The sequence below is a fragment of the Candoia aspera genome, chromosome 6 (genome assembly GCF_035149785.1).
Source record: "Candoia aspera isolate rCanAsp1 chromosome 6, rCanAsp1.hap2, whole genome shotgun sequence".
Lineage (NCBI taxonomy): Eukaryota > Metazoa > Chordata > Lepidosauria > Squamata > Boidae > Candoia > Candoia aspera.
The window spans coordinates 16,142,332-16,163,540 of record NC_086158.1 but is presented as its reverse complement, the minus strand read 5'-3'; the positions used below and the strand labels follow the sequence as shown (position 1 = coordinate 16,163,540).

The 21,209-nt window shown below is 40.9% G+C and overlaps 1 protein-coding gene across 1 annotated transcript; it reads left to right on the top strand.

The window, feature by feature from the left end:
• The first annotated feature begins 4,843 nt into the window (after positions 1–4,843).
• SAMD7 (sterile alpha motif domain containing 7) lies at positions 4,844–16,527 on the top strand. The gene is made up of 10 exons (XM_063306797.1): positions 4,844–4,946; positions 6,376–6,496; positions 7,776–7,912; positions 10,394–10,472; positions 11,411–12,105; positions 13,004–13,125; positions 14,033–14,143; positions 15,143–15,331; positions 15,814–15,960; positions 16,507–16,527. Exons 1-10 carry the CDS (start codon positions 4,844–4,846, stop codon positions 16,525–16,527), a joined length of 1,725 nt encoding a protein of 574 aa, XP_063162867.1.
• The last annotated feature ends 4,682 nt before the right edge of the window (positions 16,528–21,209 follow it).

The window sequence follows — 21,209 nt, the reverse complement described above, 5'->3', positions numbered from 1 at the left end:
CTTTGCCCCATCTAAAGAAAACATAGCCATCTCACTGAGTTCTTCTCTTTAGTTTCATTAGGAATCTGCAAAGTCCATTGTCCAACAATATGAGTCATTCTACAGGTAGTCCTCGCTTAACAACCACAATTGAGACAGGAATTTCAGTTGTTAAGCAAAGCGGTCATTAAGCGAATCTGGCCCAATTTTACCTTTTGTGCAGTAGACATTAAGCAAACCACATGGTCGTTAAGCAAATCACATGGTTTCCCATTGATTTTACTTGCCAGAAACCAGCTAGGAAGGTTGAAAATGGCAATCATGTGACCACGGGATGCTGTGACAGCCATAAATGTGAACTGGTTGCCAAGCACCCAAATCGTGATCACTTGACTGCAGAGATGCTGTGGCAGTCATAAGTGTGAGCACTGGTTGTAACTCGGTTTTTTCAGCACTGTCGTAAGTCTGAACCATCACTAAATGAATGGTCATTAAGTGATGACTACCTGTAGTTTTCCAACTCTTATTTCTATCGGTTTTGGAAATTCACAGGTCCCAGACTTTTGGTTTTTAGTTTCTTAAAACTTCATAATTTAGAAACCTACATACCTATAGTCTCCACATGAAACCTATCCCCTTATTTTGCACTGATTTCATTTTAGTTCCAGATAATTAAGCACTAAATTGTGAGAGAAAGAGTGGGCAATTCTAGCCTTTGAATTCATTTAATGTGCCTTGAGGCTCATTTCAAACCGTTATGCTAGTGGTTAATTCAGATTTCTTGTAAGAGCTACTTATCCAGTCCTAGCAGCTTAAGGGAGAGTACAAGAGAAGATGGCATCAGAGAGGACATTGGTGTTTAGTTCTGACCCTACTCATGGCTTGCTTCAGGCCTTTCACATAACCTCAATGCATAATTCCTGAGACAATGCAGCCCTGAGCAGAAGAAAGGTTACAAAGAAGAACCTGCAACAGAACATACCCACTGCCCAATTCATCCAGACATGGCTGTTCCACAATGCTCCATTCCATCTCTCTCATTTCCCACCATTCCCCATTCACTTTGCTTCTGTAATGGTATGTGGGAAAGACCTTGGGAGACAGGGCAGAAAGATGCTGCCAAGGGAACAGTCAGATAAGAGACAGCAAAGCCCACAGCTGGATAGTGGGCAGGGCAAGAGGCTCAGAAAAGACTTAACTTAGAATTAACTTACCTGGTCGTGTTTCCTGACTGGTCTACCTGGTTTGGCTGACAGCTTCTGGCTATTAAAAAAACATGCTTAGTCTTAGTCTTCTTTTGGATCACTTGTGGGGGTGAGCAACATCTTACTGCTTAGAGACTATAGTTGCCTTTGCTGACTTATCCAGTAAGCCGCCCCTTCTTCTTCTCCAGTGATTCTATGTAATGGACTGTGAGAATAACCTGGAGGAACGGGGGAAGAGCCGCAACCAAGATAATGGTCAAAGAAGAGAAATCTGAGTCCAAAGCAGAAATGTAATTTGAGAAAGCACCTCAGACTTGACCCTGCTTGGATTTCTCTTATCTGACCATTGTCTTGGTTATGTCTCTTCCTCCTATTCTTCCTCCAATTATTCTCACAGGTCATTACATTCTGTGATATTACCAGAAAGGGCAAGTCTAAAAATGTTTGGTTCACTTTGGATGAATTTGGGGGTTGGGGGTAGTTTAACATAGGAATGGAAGCATTTCACATCACAGAAGCCTTGCAGTATGATTCCCACCTTGATGTTGTCTGAAAAGTCTTCCAGGTATAATTTGGCAGCACACGTTTTGGCTTGTTTTCTAGACATTTGGAGAGGTTCTCAGCAGGATCTCACCTCTACACCACTTTCCTGCCACAAATTTCTAAATTGTACAATTCTCATCATATAGCTTGTGTGATGCATCTATGGAAAACCAAAATGAAACCATTCTAAATAAACCATATATGTGTCTGTGTATGTGCATACATACACATCACACATGCGTGCACATAACTTGGTTAACTAATTAACTTATTTTCCGAGTTTGTACAATAGAGTGAACTAGAAACTAAACAAACAGACTGGATTCCCACAGTAAGCTAAGTCACAAAAATAATTAAGCCAAGCTCACTATATTGTAAGAATGAATGTGCTAAGTCACTGTCTGACCGGATTAAACATACAGTACATCAATACAGCCACTGCTTATGCCTTGTGCACCTGTGTGCATGTGTAGACCAACTGTACTTAATTAACGTAGTTAGCCATAATTTAATTTTGTCCTGGCCCCACCCACTTTTTGAAAGGTATCCCTCAGAACAGTATTCAAAGTCCAATCTAACCTTCCCGTAGATCTTTGCAGTCGCTTTCTAAATTCTAATTCTAATTATTATTCTTTCCAAAGGATACTTCTGAATCCACCTTGAAAGAGGATCTTGTAAAGCAAACTATTAGCTTATGGTTTTGCCCCAAAGTTTCTAGTTGTAATGCTAAGGCAGTGTTGGCCACAAAGTGTGGTAAAGTATATAAGCCCAAAGCTCAATCCAATAAGACTCTGGACACGAGAAAAGTTTTCTCCATTTTATTTGATACCAAGTGAAATGGGATTCCTCTCCCAAAAGAGGAACCCTGAACTTCTCAAAAACCAAGCAATTTATACTTTTTCAAGAAGGAGTGGTTACAAGCAAAAAGCAATAATTGGATAATTTTTGCTACAGTGGTCTCAGGTATCTTTCAGGTATGCATGCATTTGTGCTTTTTCCTAATATAGTCATATTTTCTATTTCCTAAGAATCATCTCCACCTTAAGGCGGGAAATTACCTAATGGAAGGCATAATTTTTACCATGTTAATGATCTGTCCGGTTACTTTCGGACAAGATATTTCTTATATGCACATGCTTGCACTCTTCCCCCAAAATTACTGGCTTTGTTTCCATTTCAACCTCATTATCTTCTCTCAGTACCATGCTCTACACAGCATTATCTTGAACTGTCAAACATAAATCAGCATTCCTGTACCACTGTACCATCTTCTTTAGCAGACATCAAACAGGCCTCACAACTGCAACACTGGCTTTTCCAGTCACCGCCTTCAGCAGTGATTAGGCAGTGGATGTGGGTACTGATTTTCAGAAAGAGTTGGTTATTACCAAGACCCCAGAAATATGCCCGGTCCAGCAGAATAGAGAGGTAATTTCTCTGTCTCTAATCAGGGAAAGACATTTGGTAGTGACCACTTGAAAACAGAGGGCAGTGTCCTAACTTTGATTTTAATATTTAGGAAACTTGCCATTGCTTCGAACAATACATTTATCACAGCTAAGCCTTCATTGCAACTGCTGAAATGTCTTCCTGTAGCCACTGGCTGTGTTTGGACCACACACTTGGTTTACTAAATAAATCTAATTTTGTAGGTTCAAACAACACACATAAAATAACTTCATGGGCTGAGTTCACAGAACATGCTAGTTAAAAGGTAGCTGGCTACTTTGTGGGTTCAGTAATGTGAGTTTGTTTTAAAATTTTACTTGCCTTTACTATCGGCAGGGTTAACCCCACAGTATACCTGCCTACATCTAGTACTCCCTAACCAGAGAGGCAGAAGATAGGGATACCCAGCTTGATTACTTGATATTTTTAGGTAGACCAAGAGAATTAGGCCAGTAGACCAAGAACTGCCCTATCACTTTATAAATGGAGCTTTAATCTTCTAAGTAACTTCTCCTGACCCAGCATGCTGTTGGCTAAAGATTATGGTGGCTGAAGTCCACCACCGCTGGAAATTACCAGGTTGGGAATGTTAGCTCTAAAGATTCGTAGAAGAGAGATTTCAGTTCAGAATAATAAGGCTAGGTATGAACTGAATGACATTTTTCAACAGCTGAGCGTGCTGTTTTCACTGGAGGACAAGCTTTTCAAAAATGTAAGCTCTGACTTCTGACCTCTACTTGCATGCAACAGATAACTGCATGTGCGCCAGCCTACTCCGCATTCTCTTGGGCTCACAGAGGATGATTAAGCGTACACAAGTAGTTTTAGTCTGTGAAGATGCCATACTTCCATTCCTTGCCAAATCAACTGTGACAGAATTATCACTGGATGAATGGCTTTGCCTGCTGCCAAGAAGGGTTTGCTCAGGGTAAAACTCTAAAGTAGCGATTAACTTGATTTCATCCCTATAATGTGCTGCACTGCTAGGATTTGCAGAATAGGATTACTAAAGGCTCCTATATGAAGTCAGGCCTGGACAGCTGGTGCCTATGTTCTTTCATACTCTACTTCAATATTTATCAACCTCAGCAGCTTTAAGAGGTATAGACTTCAACTCCCAGAATTCCTCAACCAGCATGCTGGGTGGGGAATTCTGGAAGTTGAAGTCCACACATCTTAAAGATGCTGAGGTTGAAAAATGCTGCTTTACTTCAAAATTCTTAGCTATTTCATAACCCATACAGAGAAGAGCCAAGAAACATTGAAGAGTTCTGTGTTCAGTTACCTGTCAACTTTACTGTAAAAGATGTTACAGTGCAGGACTGGAAATGATCTTGAGGCTCTTAAAACTATCTAGGCAGTCAAAACTAAGTTATATGGCTTAATAGAAGACAGATCTATTTTTATGGCATGCTTTTGCAACCTGCAGATTAAAATGCCACAGGGTTGCATGTATAAGGCACAAACAAGGAACTTAGCCTTTTTCAGACACTCTTGGTAACTCTAGACATGCCCCATCAATCACAGAGTTGTGGAACAAGGAAATAAGTAAGGCCTGTGCTATTTTATATTCCTCTGATGTTTTATGTTATTAGTGTATTTGATTTCTCTCAGCACATTCCAGTTTCACTGATCATTGGTGATGACCAATTGCATTCTTCCACAGCATGACTCCTCAAGATCACATGAGAAAAATAATAATCCTTGGGAAGCAGAGAAGTTTGGAAGATGGGACCTTTTGCCAAATAGGAAGTGGCATTACACCAGCTGGTAAGATGGAATAAACATGCATTGCAATAAGAGTTTAGATGTTGGCATATAATACTGGGGCACCACATTCTTCTAGATTAACAGTTGTGTTCCTTTAATTATAAATAGGCTTTGTTTTTAAATTATGCAATATATGCAATTATATGTGTGATTGTGGTTTGTTTTACTGGATTTATATTTGTCGGGGTTTTATTTTTTATTTATTTTTGGTTTTTATTCATATACAGTATGTTGCCCGGAGTCACACATTATGAGTTGGGTAGCCTAGCCTCTAATCTAGCAAGTCAGTTCCAGGATTGAGATCCAGCATTTCTCCCACCCTTATGTGCTAACAGACTATTTTATTACTTGTTTCTTAGCCTTGAATGTGGAAGGATTTGGGGTCAAAGTTGTTTTAGCTTTCAGTGCCATAAAAAAGCTCCATCCTGTCTTCCCACCAGCCTGATTTCTTTCAAAGATGCTGTATACAACAGATCTAATCAAAGATTATAAGATAAAGGCAGGTTTATGCAGGAAGAAGTAATTTTTCAGATATCCAGGCCCTAAACCATTAAAGTAATATGAACCAGCACCATGAATGAGACCCAGAAGCAAAGTACAGGTAGTCCTCAACTTAAGACCATTCATTTAACAACTGTTTGAAGTTATGACGGTGTTGAAAAGGTGACTTACAACTGCCCTTGCACTTATGACTGTTGCAGCATCCCCTAGGTCACATGATCAAAATTTGGGTGCTTGGCAACTGGCATGTGTTTACGATGGTTGCTGCGTCCCAGGGTCATGTGGTCGCCATTTGCAACCTTCCCAGCTGACTCCTGACAAGCAAAATCAATGGGGAAACCACGTGATTCACTTAATGACCATGGCAAAAAGTCATAAAATTGGGCACGATTCACTTAACAGCTGCATTGCTTAACAATGGAAGTTCCAGTCCCAATTGTGGTCTAAGTAGAGAACTACCTGTAAAAGCGATGCAGAAGTAGAATTGTTCCAGGACTATTGTCATATAGTAGTCTATACTGCACAAATCAGAGTCAGATTTAACCTCAGCCTTTTCCATGAGCCATAATTTTTTAATTCATTTAAACGGAGATACAGACTTTTAAGATTCTGATATTGTATCTTATTATAATAAAGAGCATTCCTGGAATCCCTGACATGCCTCTTTCTTGATCTAGCCTACCTCAAAAGGCTGACATCAATCTTGAAAATGTTTTTCTCTTTCTCCTTTTATACTAAACAAAATCAGGGCAGGGTTATTCTGAGGTTTTTTCTCATGCTTCCCTCTTTCTCAAGGCTGTGTAATCTTTTCTGCAAGCATCCCCCTTAACAGCTCATTCCTTCTTTCCCTATGCCCAAGGTCAACTCTACAGTCCTGTATGAAATGCACACCATTGTTAGCACAACAATATTATATGATTTGTTTTAGAACTGAGGCAGCAGCAAGAGATCCTAGTGAGGAACCAGATCATGGCAGGAAATCCACCACTAATGGGCCAGCAGGGAATCCAGGCAATTCCTTCACAGTTGGACTCTCGGTTTGTGGAAAGGTATTCCTAGTTAACGGATGAAAGAAGAAGTGTTGTCTGTATATTATAGAGCAATCTCCTACAGATGCCATGCTGTTTAAAGAGCTTTAAGATAAAACTGCAAGGAGAGCTTTCCTTGAATTGTGTCCTTCAATGTATTGCGTAACAGAGCCAATGATTCACCAGCCAACACGGTCAGCATAAATCCCCACTTTAAAATCCTGATCTAGTACTTCCTTCACTTTAGACCAGTGTTTCTCAACCTTGACAACTTTACATTGTGTGGACTTCAACTCCCAGAATTCCCCAGCAAGCAAGTCCACACATCTTAAAGTTGCCAAGGCTGAGAAACACTGCTATAGATGCTATCCTTCCAGAAAAGGATACCTGTTGGCTTAAGTGCTTCTCTCCTTGTGTGAACAGTAGCCATGGATGCTGAATCCTGCCATACGTAACTGTGACGTTAATTTGGAGTGTGGTTCCTCATCAGAGGCAACCCCAGAGGGGACCATGGAGGGGGAGGACAAATAACAAAAGCAATGGACACACTGCCACAAGGCAAGCTCCATGCCTTTTGGACATGTGTGGTGGTGTTGCTCACATGTACCAAAGGGGCAAACTAACAGCCCATGAGGTGCTTTCATCATTTTGATACACACACCTGATCCTGCAGATGCCTCTGCTTCATTTGGCTGCCTGTTACTTTTAAAAAAGAACATTAAACCACCAATATAGATGTTTTGTTCAATGCTTAAAAATAGTTAATTAGACATTTGTTCCTTAATATGTACAATAAATCTCAAATATACAGTATCACCAGTTTTTAAATACAGGGTCACAGTTACTTAGCAAGTATCTCATGTTAACTGGCATCAGCAGACCAAGATTTCTTTAAAAGAAATTCAGCAAGGTAATTGCTTATAACATCTAGGCACAGATACATACAAAGTTGATTTTCTGCTATAAAAAAGCTAAAAACTAACCTGTAACTCTTAGTTACTGTCTTCTTCTTTTTCCACTGAAAGCAGGAACATTGCCACTTTTTGCTCAACTGATGGCTTTCAGTCATTTCACCAATGCTTCCATGCTTCTACAAGTAATGAAAATGGCCTGATGGATCTCTTTACCTTCAGCTTTATGTTTCAGGATTCTGAATACTGAGCATTATAGGCCATCGGGCCTCTTTTGCTCATTCATACATAAGAAATTTCCTTTCTAGAATTTTTTATTACACAGACATTCAGCGTTTGCACATAAGACAAGTCCACGCTTCAACTAGCTGTCTTGTCTGCTTTCCTAGAGGTTTGTTACCTTCATCTGAGATCTTGGCACCAGCTGATCTCAGGCAGATTCATGTGCCTTCCTCTCCTGGACCTCCTGTCTCACAACATGCCAACATCCCAAACTTATTATCCAGTTGTGTTTCCCAAGGACCAGGTAAGGAAGAGCGAGATCATAAGTAACTTAGTAAATAAATAGACAGTAGCAGTGGAAAAATTATTGGTGTTAAATCACCTGATTTAATTTTAATTGCCTGATTCGAATTTCTGATTTGATCTGAATCATCGTTTTGAAGAGCTGAGTTGACCAAACTAAACAGCCTGTGTGCGCCTGGGCAAACTTCCACTGAGTCTCTGAACTGATTAAAGGCCCCTGATTTAATTCTGTGCATTAGATTTGGTAATGTTAGCTCTGCGAGGTAGTCCAGACAAGAAGCACAACCATGAGTAATAACTCTTATCTTTATTGTAAGATTACACTAATGGAATCTTGCAAGACTGAAAGTATTTATCCCCTCCTTTCCTTTTACTCTCCAGAAAACTAGGGAGGGTCCCTTCCGAAATGTTTCCCACACTCTCCGTCCTCCTTTTACACACCAGGTGTCCAGTCTGCGGCTCTCCCTCCTTTCTCCCAAGGTCATTCCCACATACCATTACAGGCAATTCGCTTATTCAAAGAAGTGGCTAGAGTGAATCACTCTTCAGCTGAAGCTTTGGATGGACCCAATATTTGCTACTACTTTTTTTTCCCCTAATAAAGCTAACTGAATGTACTCCATATATTTAAATATATTCCAAGGTGTACAGCAGTTTGCAATTCATAAAGATAGGGATAGAGAACCTATGTGCTACCAAATGATGCTGAACTACATTTCTCAGCATGCTTCTGTAGCACAGGCAGCACCAGCTGCCTATAGGAAGAAAGTAGCAACTAATTCCAGACTGAAAAAAAAAATCCTGACCCCTTAAAACAGCTGTGTCTTTTTTCAGGCTCATGAAGAAACCTAAAAAAGACCATCTGTTCTAATGCATAGCACCAAGATGCGGGCCAAAGCATTTCTTCCAAATTATTTTCAAAGTGTGCACAGTCTTGTACATGGCAATTCTGCCTCCACTTTTTTTCCTCACAACCATAACCCTATGAGGTAGGTTGGGCTAAGTGAGGATGATTGGCCCAAAGCTACCCACTGAGCTTTAATGGGAAAGGTGAACCCCTAACCAATATAACACACTATAGTGCCATTGAACAGGACATATTTGGGTAGCTGAGAAAGTAAACAATCATTTTAAGCTCCAACATTTTGTTTCAGCTCCCTGTTGTAGATAAAATTAGCAGACTGTAGTAGAAACTCTAGGCTGAGCCTAAAGGGTAGCAGTATAAAGGTCTCAAACCTCCTCTCCCAGAAGCCCCCTGGGTCTTCACATGCTGACCCTTTCTGCTTCTTTGGTGTAGTAGTAGTAGTAGTTCCTAGAGCTACCACCTATCTGATGGAGTCTTTAAAGGTTAATAAAAGAACTCCAAGCAGCTAACAGCAATCTTGCAGAGTAGAAGCATGAACCAAAAAAGAGAACTTGCACATTAAGCTTGATTATGTTCAGAAATAAATTCAGTCTTCACATAGTAGTTAGATGAAGAGAAATAGAGATAGCTTACTTTTATTCAGTAGATCTGGATAGGTAGGTTCATAGTAGAAAGCACTTAATCATCACTGGATGATGAAAAAGGGGAGAGCTGTATTCTGCAGCTCTTCCTGCTTGCATGTCTGCCCATGAGGGGTAATGGAGATTGTTAATCCCCAAGCCCAGGAAGGAGGAGGAATTGGAAATCAGGTGACCCACAGGACTTCCCACAAGCACAATAGAGATACGTCTACTATAGAGAAAAACCCCTTACTATGCTTGTGAGACAATGCTGAGTTGACCCCTGATAATTCCAACACTATCTTCATGGGGCAACTTACCTGGAAGAAGGCCCCTGTTCATGTATAAGAGAAATAGAGCTGTCATACCATATGTTGGCCTTGTGGGGTAAACCAGATAGGAATCACAACCAGATGAGCTAATTCTACTTTATTGTACTGCTACATTGACAGAATCTTGCAAGTCTGGAAGCACAATTCCCCTTTCCATCTTCTTTACTGCCTGTGAAACTAGGGAGGGTCTCTTCTGAGCTTGTTGCCCCACCCACTATCCAGCTGTGGGCTATGCTGTCTCTTATCTGACTGTTCCCTTGGCAGTGTCTCTTTGCCCAGTCTCCCAAGGTCTTTCCTACATACCATTACAGAATCCTTCATCACCCACTGCTGCATTTGCAGCTGTTTTATATCTGATTAATATTTTTCATGCTAGTAGCTCTTCAGTGTACTGAAAACCAGTATCAGAGCAGGTGAAAGGAAGAACAAAAAAACTATGTTGAACCAGCCCCAATAATAATACCTGTCTTAGATTCATAGCCATAGGCATTTGTCTGGCATGACCCCATGGATTTGAATTGGATTTAACTCTGAGTCACCATTTATGAAATTGCATTGTGGACTTGTCTATGTTTGGTTTATGCATATTAATCCAGATATAAAAGAGAGAATGATGGTAAAAATAATCTTCAATCATATTCATTCATTCATTCATTCATTACTAGGATATAGTTTTCTTCAATCCGAATCAATGGAAGCTGTAACCAAAAGACAAGAATTGGTTCAGAAACAAAATATTGCCAGGTAAAATGATCTAAATCACAATTATCAAAATTCATACAACACGCTAAGTCGTAATTTATGGCTTATGATTTAGTTTGTTGTTTGTATGAATGTTTACACCTGTGGTTTACTCAATTAACTATGATTAAATAAATCATAGCATATCAGAAGGCTCACCTAGTTACTGTCATCCAAACTGTGGTTATATGGACTGTATTTCTATTTAAATTATAGCCATTCTTTCTAATTTTCATCTTTGTCCATTAGCTACCATGTACAAATCAGCCATATGCTGCATTATATAGACTTTGCTATACAGTAAGATTATTGTGGTATGTATTTCAAGAGATGGCAGCACCTAGCACTTTGTCTGGACTCATAAACTAGCCTTGATTACTATTTGGATGGGAGACCACCAGGAATCTCTAGGACCAGAGGCTAAACTGAGAAGACTAAAAAACTTCCTGCAATCTGCTTCCCTATTGTTGCTGGAAAACTTCATGGATGCATCCATATAGTCATCAAGAGCTGAACTCTGTTCAAGGGTGCATTTTAGTACTAACCACAGGATGGATGGATGGATGGATGGATGGATGGATTTATGAATGATGAAGTGTGTATGACCTTGGTCTTGCCCACTTTTATCAAGTGCTCCTCTGAACGTTACTGGTGGGGGAATGCAGTCCTTTGGATGAAAAAGATCCAACACGTTTAGTCTCCACAAACTGTAGCTCTCCAGGGGCTCAGATGGAGTCTTTTTTAAAACTCTCTCTGGAAATACAAGACGCCAAGAAATATTGGGGGCATTTTTCCTGTAAATCATGTAGCCTAGGATTGCTCTACAGTGCCTAATGTTTCAAGCCTCACTTATTGTAATCTACTTCTAGTAGGAAGATAAATAATTGGCAGGTAAAGATTTCCTCTCTAGTTATGGTGCAATGCTTATGACCCTTACTTAGGATGGAAATGAATGCCATTTTTCAACAAAAAGAACTCGAAAAAGCTCACAGAAAAAGGCTTCTAAAACTCAGAGGCTTTTTCCCTTATCCCGATGTCCCAGCTGGCTCTGTTGGTTTTCAAGAAAGACCCTACATTCCTGAAGGCCACCTCTCCAATGGCCTGTACGTTCATCAGACTACCCTCAATGAACTTCAGAGGAATGCCGTGCTAATGGCCACTAGCTCCTATCCACCTCTCACCACGCTGCAACAACCACCGGAATGGGGCCGTCGACCAAGCAGAAGAGCTGGGGTCCGCAAAGCTGCTCATTGCCATGTCAGTCATGGGAAGGGCCAGCTGGAGGACAGGGGCTTGGATCCTGCCTCAGGGACTGTCGGTGAAGAAAAAGAGGATAGAAAGGAAAGCGAGGTAGAGATGCCAAGCAAGCCTGCTGCAGCAGATGCAGAACATGAAGTCCATGTGGAGCCATCGGCTGCTGTCACCAAAAATGGGAAGGAACGTGAGCATGGCTTGAGAAAGAACTCCTGTAACCACAAAATGCCCAGCGAAGCAAGTGGCAGCCACAATGGAGATGAGAAAGACCCCCACAATGCTTGCCTAGCCTTTAACAAAAAGCATGCAAATCCATCAAAACCCACATTCTCTGCTCTAACAAGCAGCTTCTCCATACTCAATAATCCTCCGTTATCTTTGGGTAAGTTTAAGGGTTACTTAAAGGTAAGTGAGAAAGTAACTTATTTATGTGTGACACAGAACATACCAAACCCGTTTACCATTTAAAATGAAAATCAGGCCAGTTTTGTTTGCAAGTTTAACACCACTGTTTGGAAGTCCATATCCCCCCCTTTCATTATCTACATGGTAACGTATCTGAAGAAGCTAGTGGGTCTCTGTTTCCCCCTCCCCAGTGTTAGATAATAGAAATCTGGATTAGGGAGTTGCAAGGAGGTTGCACTGTGACTGAAGGTACGTACCAATGTGTGTTGCAGATGAAGAATGCAGACATTTTCAGTCACTGCCTATAATACTTATGAGGACTAGGAACTTGCTTTTTTACGAAGTAACCTAAAGTTCTTAGGAAATGTGCCAACTATAGATACTTAGGGAAATGAAGTAATAGGGCATGCAGAGGGATGCCATGGCCCTCCAGATATTGCTAAACGATGATCCAAGCAGTCCCAGCATGGTGAAAGGATGCTAGGAATTATGGAAAGCATCACCTGGAGGACCACAGATTCTCCACATCTGCAATTCAGCCTGGCATGAGTGCCAAACTACACATTTCATGGAAATTATGTGCAGCGTTCATAATCGAACACGTTCTACTGGCAAAGAATCCTCAGGACTGTAGCACAGACAAAGGCATTGGAGAGGACAAGTTTTAAACCCCCTTTTCCAGTGCAAAGCAACTTTTCACTGCAGCCTCATGAAGAAGAGCAGCAGCATTAGGATTTTACTGGACTCAGATTCAGTATGCTATCTAATTCTGCCTTCCCTATCCACTGTAGATTCAGTCATTAGTTTAGATTTTTTTTTTCTGACTTCTTTGCTAGTCACTAAAAACAAAAACCGATTTTTTTTCATCCTCCTAGCCACTTCCAAAGTAATTCTCAATGGGGAAGAAATTTCATCTGCTGAAGATATTCGCAAATGGACTGTTGAAGATGTATATAGTTTTATCAACAGTCTCCCAGGGTGTTCTGACTATGCTCAGGTAATCATAAATATGAGATATCTGCAAAATGCTCAGGAAAAGAGTTCCTTATATTTAACCCATTTCCAATTTAAATAATACTCTAATTCCATTTCACTATTCTTTATTCCATATATTTTGGGTACATTGCTGCTGTTACTCATATACCAGTATATTGTAATGCCAGCACCTAATGCCAGTATATCACAACATTGTTGTTATCATCTCATGCCATGTTGTAGTTGTCTATTCTTAATGCTATCTAGTTTTGTACTAAGCACCGCATGAAGGTATCAATGGACATTTATGAAGTACAGTGTACATGAGAAAGCTGGCCATGGAGACAGAAAGACTTAAGCTTACTGAGCGCATAGACGAAAACCAGAATGAAGATGTTCTAGGGAGAGACAACAAAAGATGGTTCTCCAACACAAAGCATTTCTCAAAATAAGAGACTGTTCCTATGTGAAGTGCCAGGAGATGTGAGAAGAGTCCTAAGGTGGGAATAGCCAAGCCTGTTGGAAGTTATCGAAGTGGGGGGGGGGATTATACTTTGGAGGAATCACATAGAATGGAGCACTGCATGTGGTGGCCATCTCACCTTGATTCTTCTGGAATCCAACCTAGTCAGCCTGGTCTGGGTAGATATGCAGGAGAGTATGGACATGTTTGTGAGTGAACCTTTTAGTTCAGAAAATGAACAATAGACATTGTAAACCTGCATTTGGACATACATGTCCTGAGTCTCTGGAGAAATAAGAACAAGTAGCACTGACGGTGGACTCTGCATGAAGCAGAGTGGAACTAGTCAACCTGTAGGATCAGTTTCAACTTTGTGGTGCCGTGACTCTAAGACCCTCTTTAGCATCCTCTGTATGACGCTGTGTTTATTGTTTTAATAACAATATTTACTTGTTTGTTTTTAAAGGTATTTAAAGATCACGTCATTGATGGAGAAACCTTACCACTGCTTACAGAAGAACATCTTTTAGACATGATGGGGTTAAAACTTGGGCCTGCTTTAAAGATTCAGTCACAGGTACAGTATAGTGTGTAGACCTTCTGAAATTCCAAACCCTGAACAAATGAAAACCTTAGTACTTTCAAGTGTATACTTAATTTTCACTAACTTTTTACATGGGTTTTATTAAAATCTAGCTTTAGCTTTCTTTTACTATCTGGTACTTATCAATAAATAGCATTTTATTTTTGTTGCAGTTAAATTCACAACCAATAGGAATGCCATCAGGTTAAAATAGCGATGCTACCATATGCAGTGGCATATTGCCAATATGACAGGAACATCTCTTAAAGATAGGAAATAAAGATGATAAACCATTATAGCAATGGCCCAAACCATTGCTCTCAAAGGACAATTCCTTCACACGATCTTGCCTTAGCTGATTTCATGGGCTCCACTTATTAAACATTGCATAGAACCATTTCTTTCACTTTTACTACAGAATACAGGGTGGAATAATGATACTGTGATGAAGACTCAGTAAGGGGCACTGAATAGTGGGAAGCACCTACCATATTCAGTATTTTCTTATTTTGAATCTGTAAACAACTGCACATAAATAGTAACTATGCAGTCTTTCTCCTGGTTTTGCCATTTGGATCAACATCCTCTATCTTGCTTTTACATAGTACTTCTTCATTTTAACTGCTGAGCAGTTTTCTGTCTTCTCTTTATCCCTCCTTCCTCTCATTGTTATCTAATCATATCCATCAGTTATAGTAAGAATAATTAACTGCAGCTCATGGGGATATAATGAATGAGTAACAAAATGCAACTTTTCCTTACTTCCTATAAAAGGTGTCAGACTGTTTCTGGAGAAGTCACAGCTAGATATAGTGTTGGGGAAAAGGGGAAATAATAAGATGAAATCCCAGTTAATTTGCTGTTCAGGTTGCAATGGGCCCCCACAAGAGCAATCGGACAAGAAAGCTTAGATGTCATATATAGATGCTATAATATTTATAGGTAAGTTTCAGATAGCAACATTATTTTAAAAAGTACTTAATTTCCCCAAAGGTGTCCCAGTGCCTGAGAAATGTGTTCTACATGATGAATATTCCACTGACCACGTCCATCCCATCCACAACTGGCATGTCTTCTGATCCTTTCCATGATGCCGCATCCCGCCTTCCTTGTAATGGTACTCATGCCATTCTGGCCAGCCCTTGCGCTCAGGATCCTGAAACTTTAAAAACAGTTGAGCGAGTAATTTCAGAAAACAGAGATCATAATCTGATCTAGCTGGATCAGAAGAGCTGCTGTCAAAAACCTGAAACTGGTCATTCAGTGGATCTGCCAGCAAAGGATGTACCAGGTCATGTAAAATAAACCATTCACAATGGTTTTATTTTTAAAATTACTGTTAAAGAAACTGAAATATGGCACCTGTACAGTTAACCGGTCTTATTTATTGAATAACTGTGAATTCACAATATACATTATGAGATAATGAAACTATTACTCTGCACTGGATTTTGATTTTCTTTTTTTAATGGTGCTTGCTTTGTTGTTGTTCTTGATCTAACTATAAAATACAAGATTACAGAGGCCTGATTTATATGAAAAGATGACCCTGTGTAGCAACCCCATGCTCTTCACCCATTCACCTTCTTTTGGAGCTTGCTGAGGAGAGGGCAACCCTCCCCACCATAAGGAAGCTCTTAATGTTTCCCATGTCACATGTGCAGGTTTTGAGAGCCCATCAAAGCAAAACAAAGTTGAAAGTGGGCATGCTTAGAAAGGACACTGGGTATATCCAGAGATATGGGAATACTCCTTCTATGGACACAGATTGCAGTGAGAAGCGCAGGAAGATGCCAAGAGAAGGAGAATTGGTAAAACCTAGATCCTTTCCTTTTGCGATCAGTTGCTTCTGCTAAGTAATAACCCTTTCCGTGACTAGAACTTCTGCTTCAAAAAGGCTGCATTTACCAAGTACTTGTTCAATTTTTCTCTAGTTTGCAATTATTTTGATCTACTATTGTTTGATCTATTATTATCACTATTATCAGATTTATATCCTACTTTTCCATCTGACCAGAATCATGATGGCTTACAGCTATTCATGCCATGCCATATAATAAAATCCAGCAAAACAGTTTAATTATTAGGCTGAGAAAGGGTCATACGCATTTGTCATGGAAATCAACCTCTTCTAGTTCCCAGCTTGATGATGGTGATGATGATGATTACTTTTTGGCTGAGTTAGTGGCAAAGAAAGACACTAAGGCTTTACTTGTGAAAGGACGACAAACTGTCTGAAAAAAAATCTCATAAAAACCGTAAGGGTTTAATACAGTCTTTCTTGAATAATAAAAGTAACTGATAAAAGAGAATGTGCATGTATTCCATTCTATAACATTTTCTATCTTCTTCTACAGCCATTAAAAGTAGTCACTTGAAGGTATTCTTATGTCTACTCCACAATTTCGTCTTTGAGGGATCAATGCAGCACTAAGATTCTGCATCACCAACCTGGTGACCTCCAGATGTGGTTTAGCTGCAACTGCCAGAACTGCCAGCTGGCATGGTCAACAGCTGGCATCTATAGTCCAACACTGGAGGACAGCCAGTGGGAGAAAGCTGTGAATCCAGAGTTTTGAATTTAAAGGAATGCCAAGCTACATCATCCATCAGTCATAATGTTGGTGCCACACAAAGAGGAGAGGCTGTAACAGATAGCAAGCTCATTGTTCCTACCTTACAAAATTCCATAGTTGGTACTGTTTATTTATTTATTAAACAGATAGCCAACCACAGTGTAATGGCTTTCAGCAGCTTACAAAGTATGCAATATGGCAACAGTTAAAACACCCACAGTACAATTAAAACAAATAATGACATCATAAAAGCCCCAATGATGACAGAAAAACAACCATTTTTTTAGAAAGCTGGACAAACCTCTTTAATTTAAAGAGAATGCTGCCCCTCCCATTAATTCCATTTTCAGTAGTTCCTATAAGCCAACAAGGAGGGGGCCTAGTCTGTTGGGAGGCTATTCCTTATCATCAGCACTGCCACAGAAAAGCAAGGCCTTTTCGCTTTGAGGCCCCTCACCTACCTGAACTGTGGGAGAAGATCCAGGGGTTACAGCTGACTCTGGTTGGAGCAAGAAGTCTTACACGTACCCAAATGCCAAGCCATACAGTAAAAGGCTTCATAGGTCAACACAAGAACCTTAAACTGTACCTGGAAATCAACTGGCAACCAGCGCAGGGACTGCAAAAATCAGTGGTATGTGCTACCAAGGCAGGGAGTTGGGAAGTACAGGGGCTGTAACATTCAGGACCAGTTGCAGTTTCCAAGCAGTGCTTGAGGACACCTCCATGTAAAGTGCCCTGAAGTAATCCAGCTGGGTGGAAATGAGGGCATGAGTTACCATGGTAAGTCTTCCTGTACCAGGTAGGGTTGCAATTGGTGCAGTAGCCAAGGCTGGGCAAAGGCCTCTTTAGCCATGGCCTCCACCTGCTCTTTTCAATAGGCATCCTGAGTCCAGAAGGACTTCCAAATTGCAAACCTGCTCCAAAACTGCCTACCCACCCATAAACAGCACAGTCATTGACAGAGAACCCAGATGTAGAAACAGTAACTCCATCTTAACTAGAAGCACCTATCCACTTCCTTGGAGGCCACAGCCAAAAGAAGTTCCAGATAACATTGCAAGATGATGCCCTAATCACCACTAAGGACTCTGCCCGTGTGGAGTCAAGATTTTGGTGAATCTAAGTGACTTTATCAGTTGCTGTGCAAATTGGTCACAATGGTAGGAGATCACCATGCTGATTCTTCCCCAAAAGGTAATTTATCACTTTAAGTAAGGGCACTGGATAACAGCCCAGTGACACAGTAATGGAGAAGATTGTCACAGTGTGGGCCTGAATTTACCAGTGCTTAGATTTGCTTGTCGTTTTCCTTCACCAGCATTGCAAGCATTGTTTCTGGCACTTCATTTTCTAGAGGGGCTCTGAAAACTAAGCTGCCAGCTAGGATCAGCCACCATACAACCATTAAGGACATGCACACCCTAGACTTACCAGAGCTGGCCCCCTGGTCAGGTAGTCTGAAGTATCCCAACACCTAAAAGTGAGGGTTCTCCATCACCAGCCCAGAGACCAGTTCCAGTAGCTCAGGAAGAGACCATGACAGGCTGCACAGTGGTTGGTAAACAAGCAGGATCCCAAGCTTGTCTCTACATCTCAATCTACCACATAGGCGCTCACATCCTGCTATTTCAAGACACCATCTCTGACCACTGATAAAGTGTTGTTAATTACCAAGGCTACCCCCACCCCCCCCAACCTAGCATTAAGGTTGCTGAAGGACCCAAGCCTTGGCATGGCAGATCTCTGACATTGTTGCCCTTGCCCATTCAAATTTTGGTAATACATGCCAGGTATGCCTTATCCAACACCACGTCATGGAGGAAGGTGATCTACTGTAAACAGCAGGTGTTCACCATCAATACCTTGAAGCCAAGGACACCAGTATTCTAGCCACATGGTCCTCATCATGAGGCCACTGGGTTGGAAGTCAAGATCACCACAAGCTTGGAGATTCCCCTTCCTCTGGAATGGCCTACCCAATGCTCCCTGCCATATCGCCCTCAGCCCATCTCCATTGGGATACAACTACTACCACCTCTTAGAGTGACCCACCCACCCCTCACTGCAAAACACTCATGCATTGACCAACCCAAATCCAAAGACGAAAGGGATGGACTTATTTTGCCTTTGTGCAAGCCTCAGCAGCTTCCCCACCTGTCTGAAAGCCTAGTGAAGAATATGCAAAATTTATACTTTTTTTTATTACAAAGCATACAGTGAGATAGTAGAGAAGACATCATGGATGACCCTGTTATGTAAAACTTTCCCAAAATTATCTTCATGCTACATGTAAAACTATTATGAATGAGATCAGAACATGTTTATTGGCAAGTTAAACAAGCAAGCAAAATGCAACAAGCAATACTTTATACAGATAACTGTACACAGAATGTGCTTAAACTACACAAAATCTGTGTAATTCACAAGTTGAATCTGTGATAAATCAGGCTGACTTGGAAAACAATGTTTTCCTGAGACCAAACTTCAGCGTTTTGGACAATTGACATGGCTTTCTTTTAGACTGAAATCATCATAATGTGACTTTTCAAACCATTCAGACTTAAACTTCTCTGGCATACACCAATATGGTAATTTACCACGTCTTAGCATGTTCTTCTTTTCAATTGTTTTTAGTCCAGAGTAACTACACTGAAGTCAGATCATGACAGTACACGCAAAGCATCTTGTTCACTATACTACAAACCAGCATGAACGTTTTCTTAAATTGCACGGAAGGGTATGCAGTGAACTCCTTCTTGAAATTATCTCTGATTGTCAGGACTCCATTAACATAAGCCTAAAAAACCTTGCACTTTTTAGATTTCACATGTCATACAATTATTGCATTTGTGGAGGCATAGCAAGTATGGCTTCTAAGCAGCCCACTTGTAAGAACAGCACAACCCTTTCCTTACCCCATCTTCTTCATCCACCATTTTAATGCCAATTTTATCCTTATCTTCACACAACCTGGCATTTGCTCCAAGGCAAATTGCCCAGACTGTTGTTTCTGTGTGGTTAATCTGAACAACTGCAAGGTTATCACCACCCACCCAAGATCAGCCAAAGCAAACCCCCCACCACTCTAAAACTGGAGGCTATGGCTACACAGAGGAATAAGCTGGCCCAGGAAACCACTAATATAGCGGTCTATGTCTATCTGTGGAGCAGCTTCCTTTCTGCTTCCTGCTTACATAAATAGAGACAAAGGTTATAAACTGTCTATTATGTACATGATAACTGCTAAGGATGATATAGCTATGGTTTCATTATTTTTCTAAAGAACATTTTCTGGTTTCTTCAACGTAGATAAACTTCAGAATTACTCTTCTCTGGGACATGACCAAGGATTTAAGTTTTGCAGCATAATGTAAATTATTTATCAAAGTCAGTTGGGTTATCGTTAGTTAAGAAAGTGCTTGAAACCACTTCTCCAAAATGTGGTTTCAGTTAGACTGCAATTCTTACTAGTCTCTAATCAGCCTATTATCAATATACTTCAAGCATATGAATATGACTACAAAAGAACTACAGGGATTAGGCACAATATTTTGAAAATGTTCTATATATTGTACTTTAGAATGAAAAATCTTGTTTTCAAAATCCAATTGTGGTCTGAACTCAAAAAGTGGAACTACCCTATATTCACATAAAACATTTAAGGCAGAACTTTTTCTTACTAAATAATAGGACTAAGGAGGGCAGACAATAATGTTTTTGTGTTTGTGTTCTATAGTAATAGCCACAGCTTGTAGTACTTAAGATGAGGAACACCCTCACCTCCGTTCAATGGATACATACACATCATAATATGCAATTTGGTGACCTTCTATTTACTTTTCCTCAAAATGAAAAACTTATTTCTATTGCCATATGCAAACCAAATCATCATCACTTTGGAAGCTGGCCCGTGGGGTAGATCTAGATGGATTTAGGGAAATACAAATACATTTTGATTTGCTTCGTCTGCCAGCGCCTTAGTCACAAGCCCCTGGCTCTCTTCACACCCTCAGAAACAAACGTCGGGTCCGCCTTTGTGGCAGCTTCCTCCCGCTTGGTGCCTTCCAGATGCGTGAAGGTCATCCCAACTAGGACCAGGCTGGGATTTGGAGGGCTAACCGATCTCAGGGAGAGCAGCCTGGGGAGAACGGGCTTTCAGCGTTATTTGGGAGGGGCTGGCTCGAATACTCTGGGTTACGTTTTCAGAATGGGGGTGCTTTGTGCCCACTCACAGAGGATCTTTTGTTCGCACAGAGTGCGCCTCAATCCCGGGCTTGCATAAATCACCAGCGTCTAGACGGCGTGCCGGTTCGCGCGCGCACGCTGAGCCGACAACCCCTTTCCTTGGGAAAAAACGGAACAGAGGGAAGCCCATCGGCCGGACCGCGCTCCCGCCCCGCCTCCACGTTACCTAATGGCTCGCGCGGCCTCTCGCGAGGTTGCCGCCCCTCGCGAGCCCGCTGGCTGGCGCCCGCTCCGAC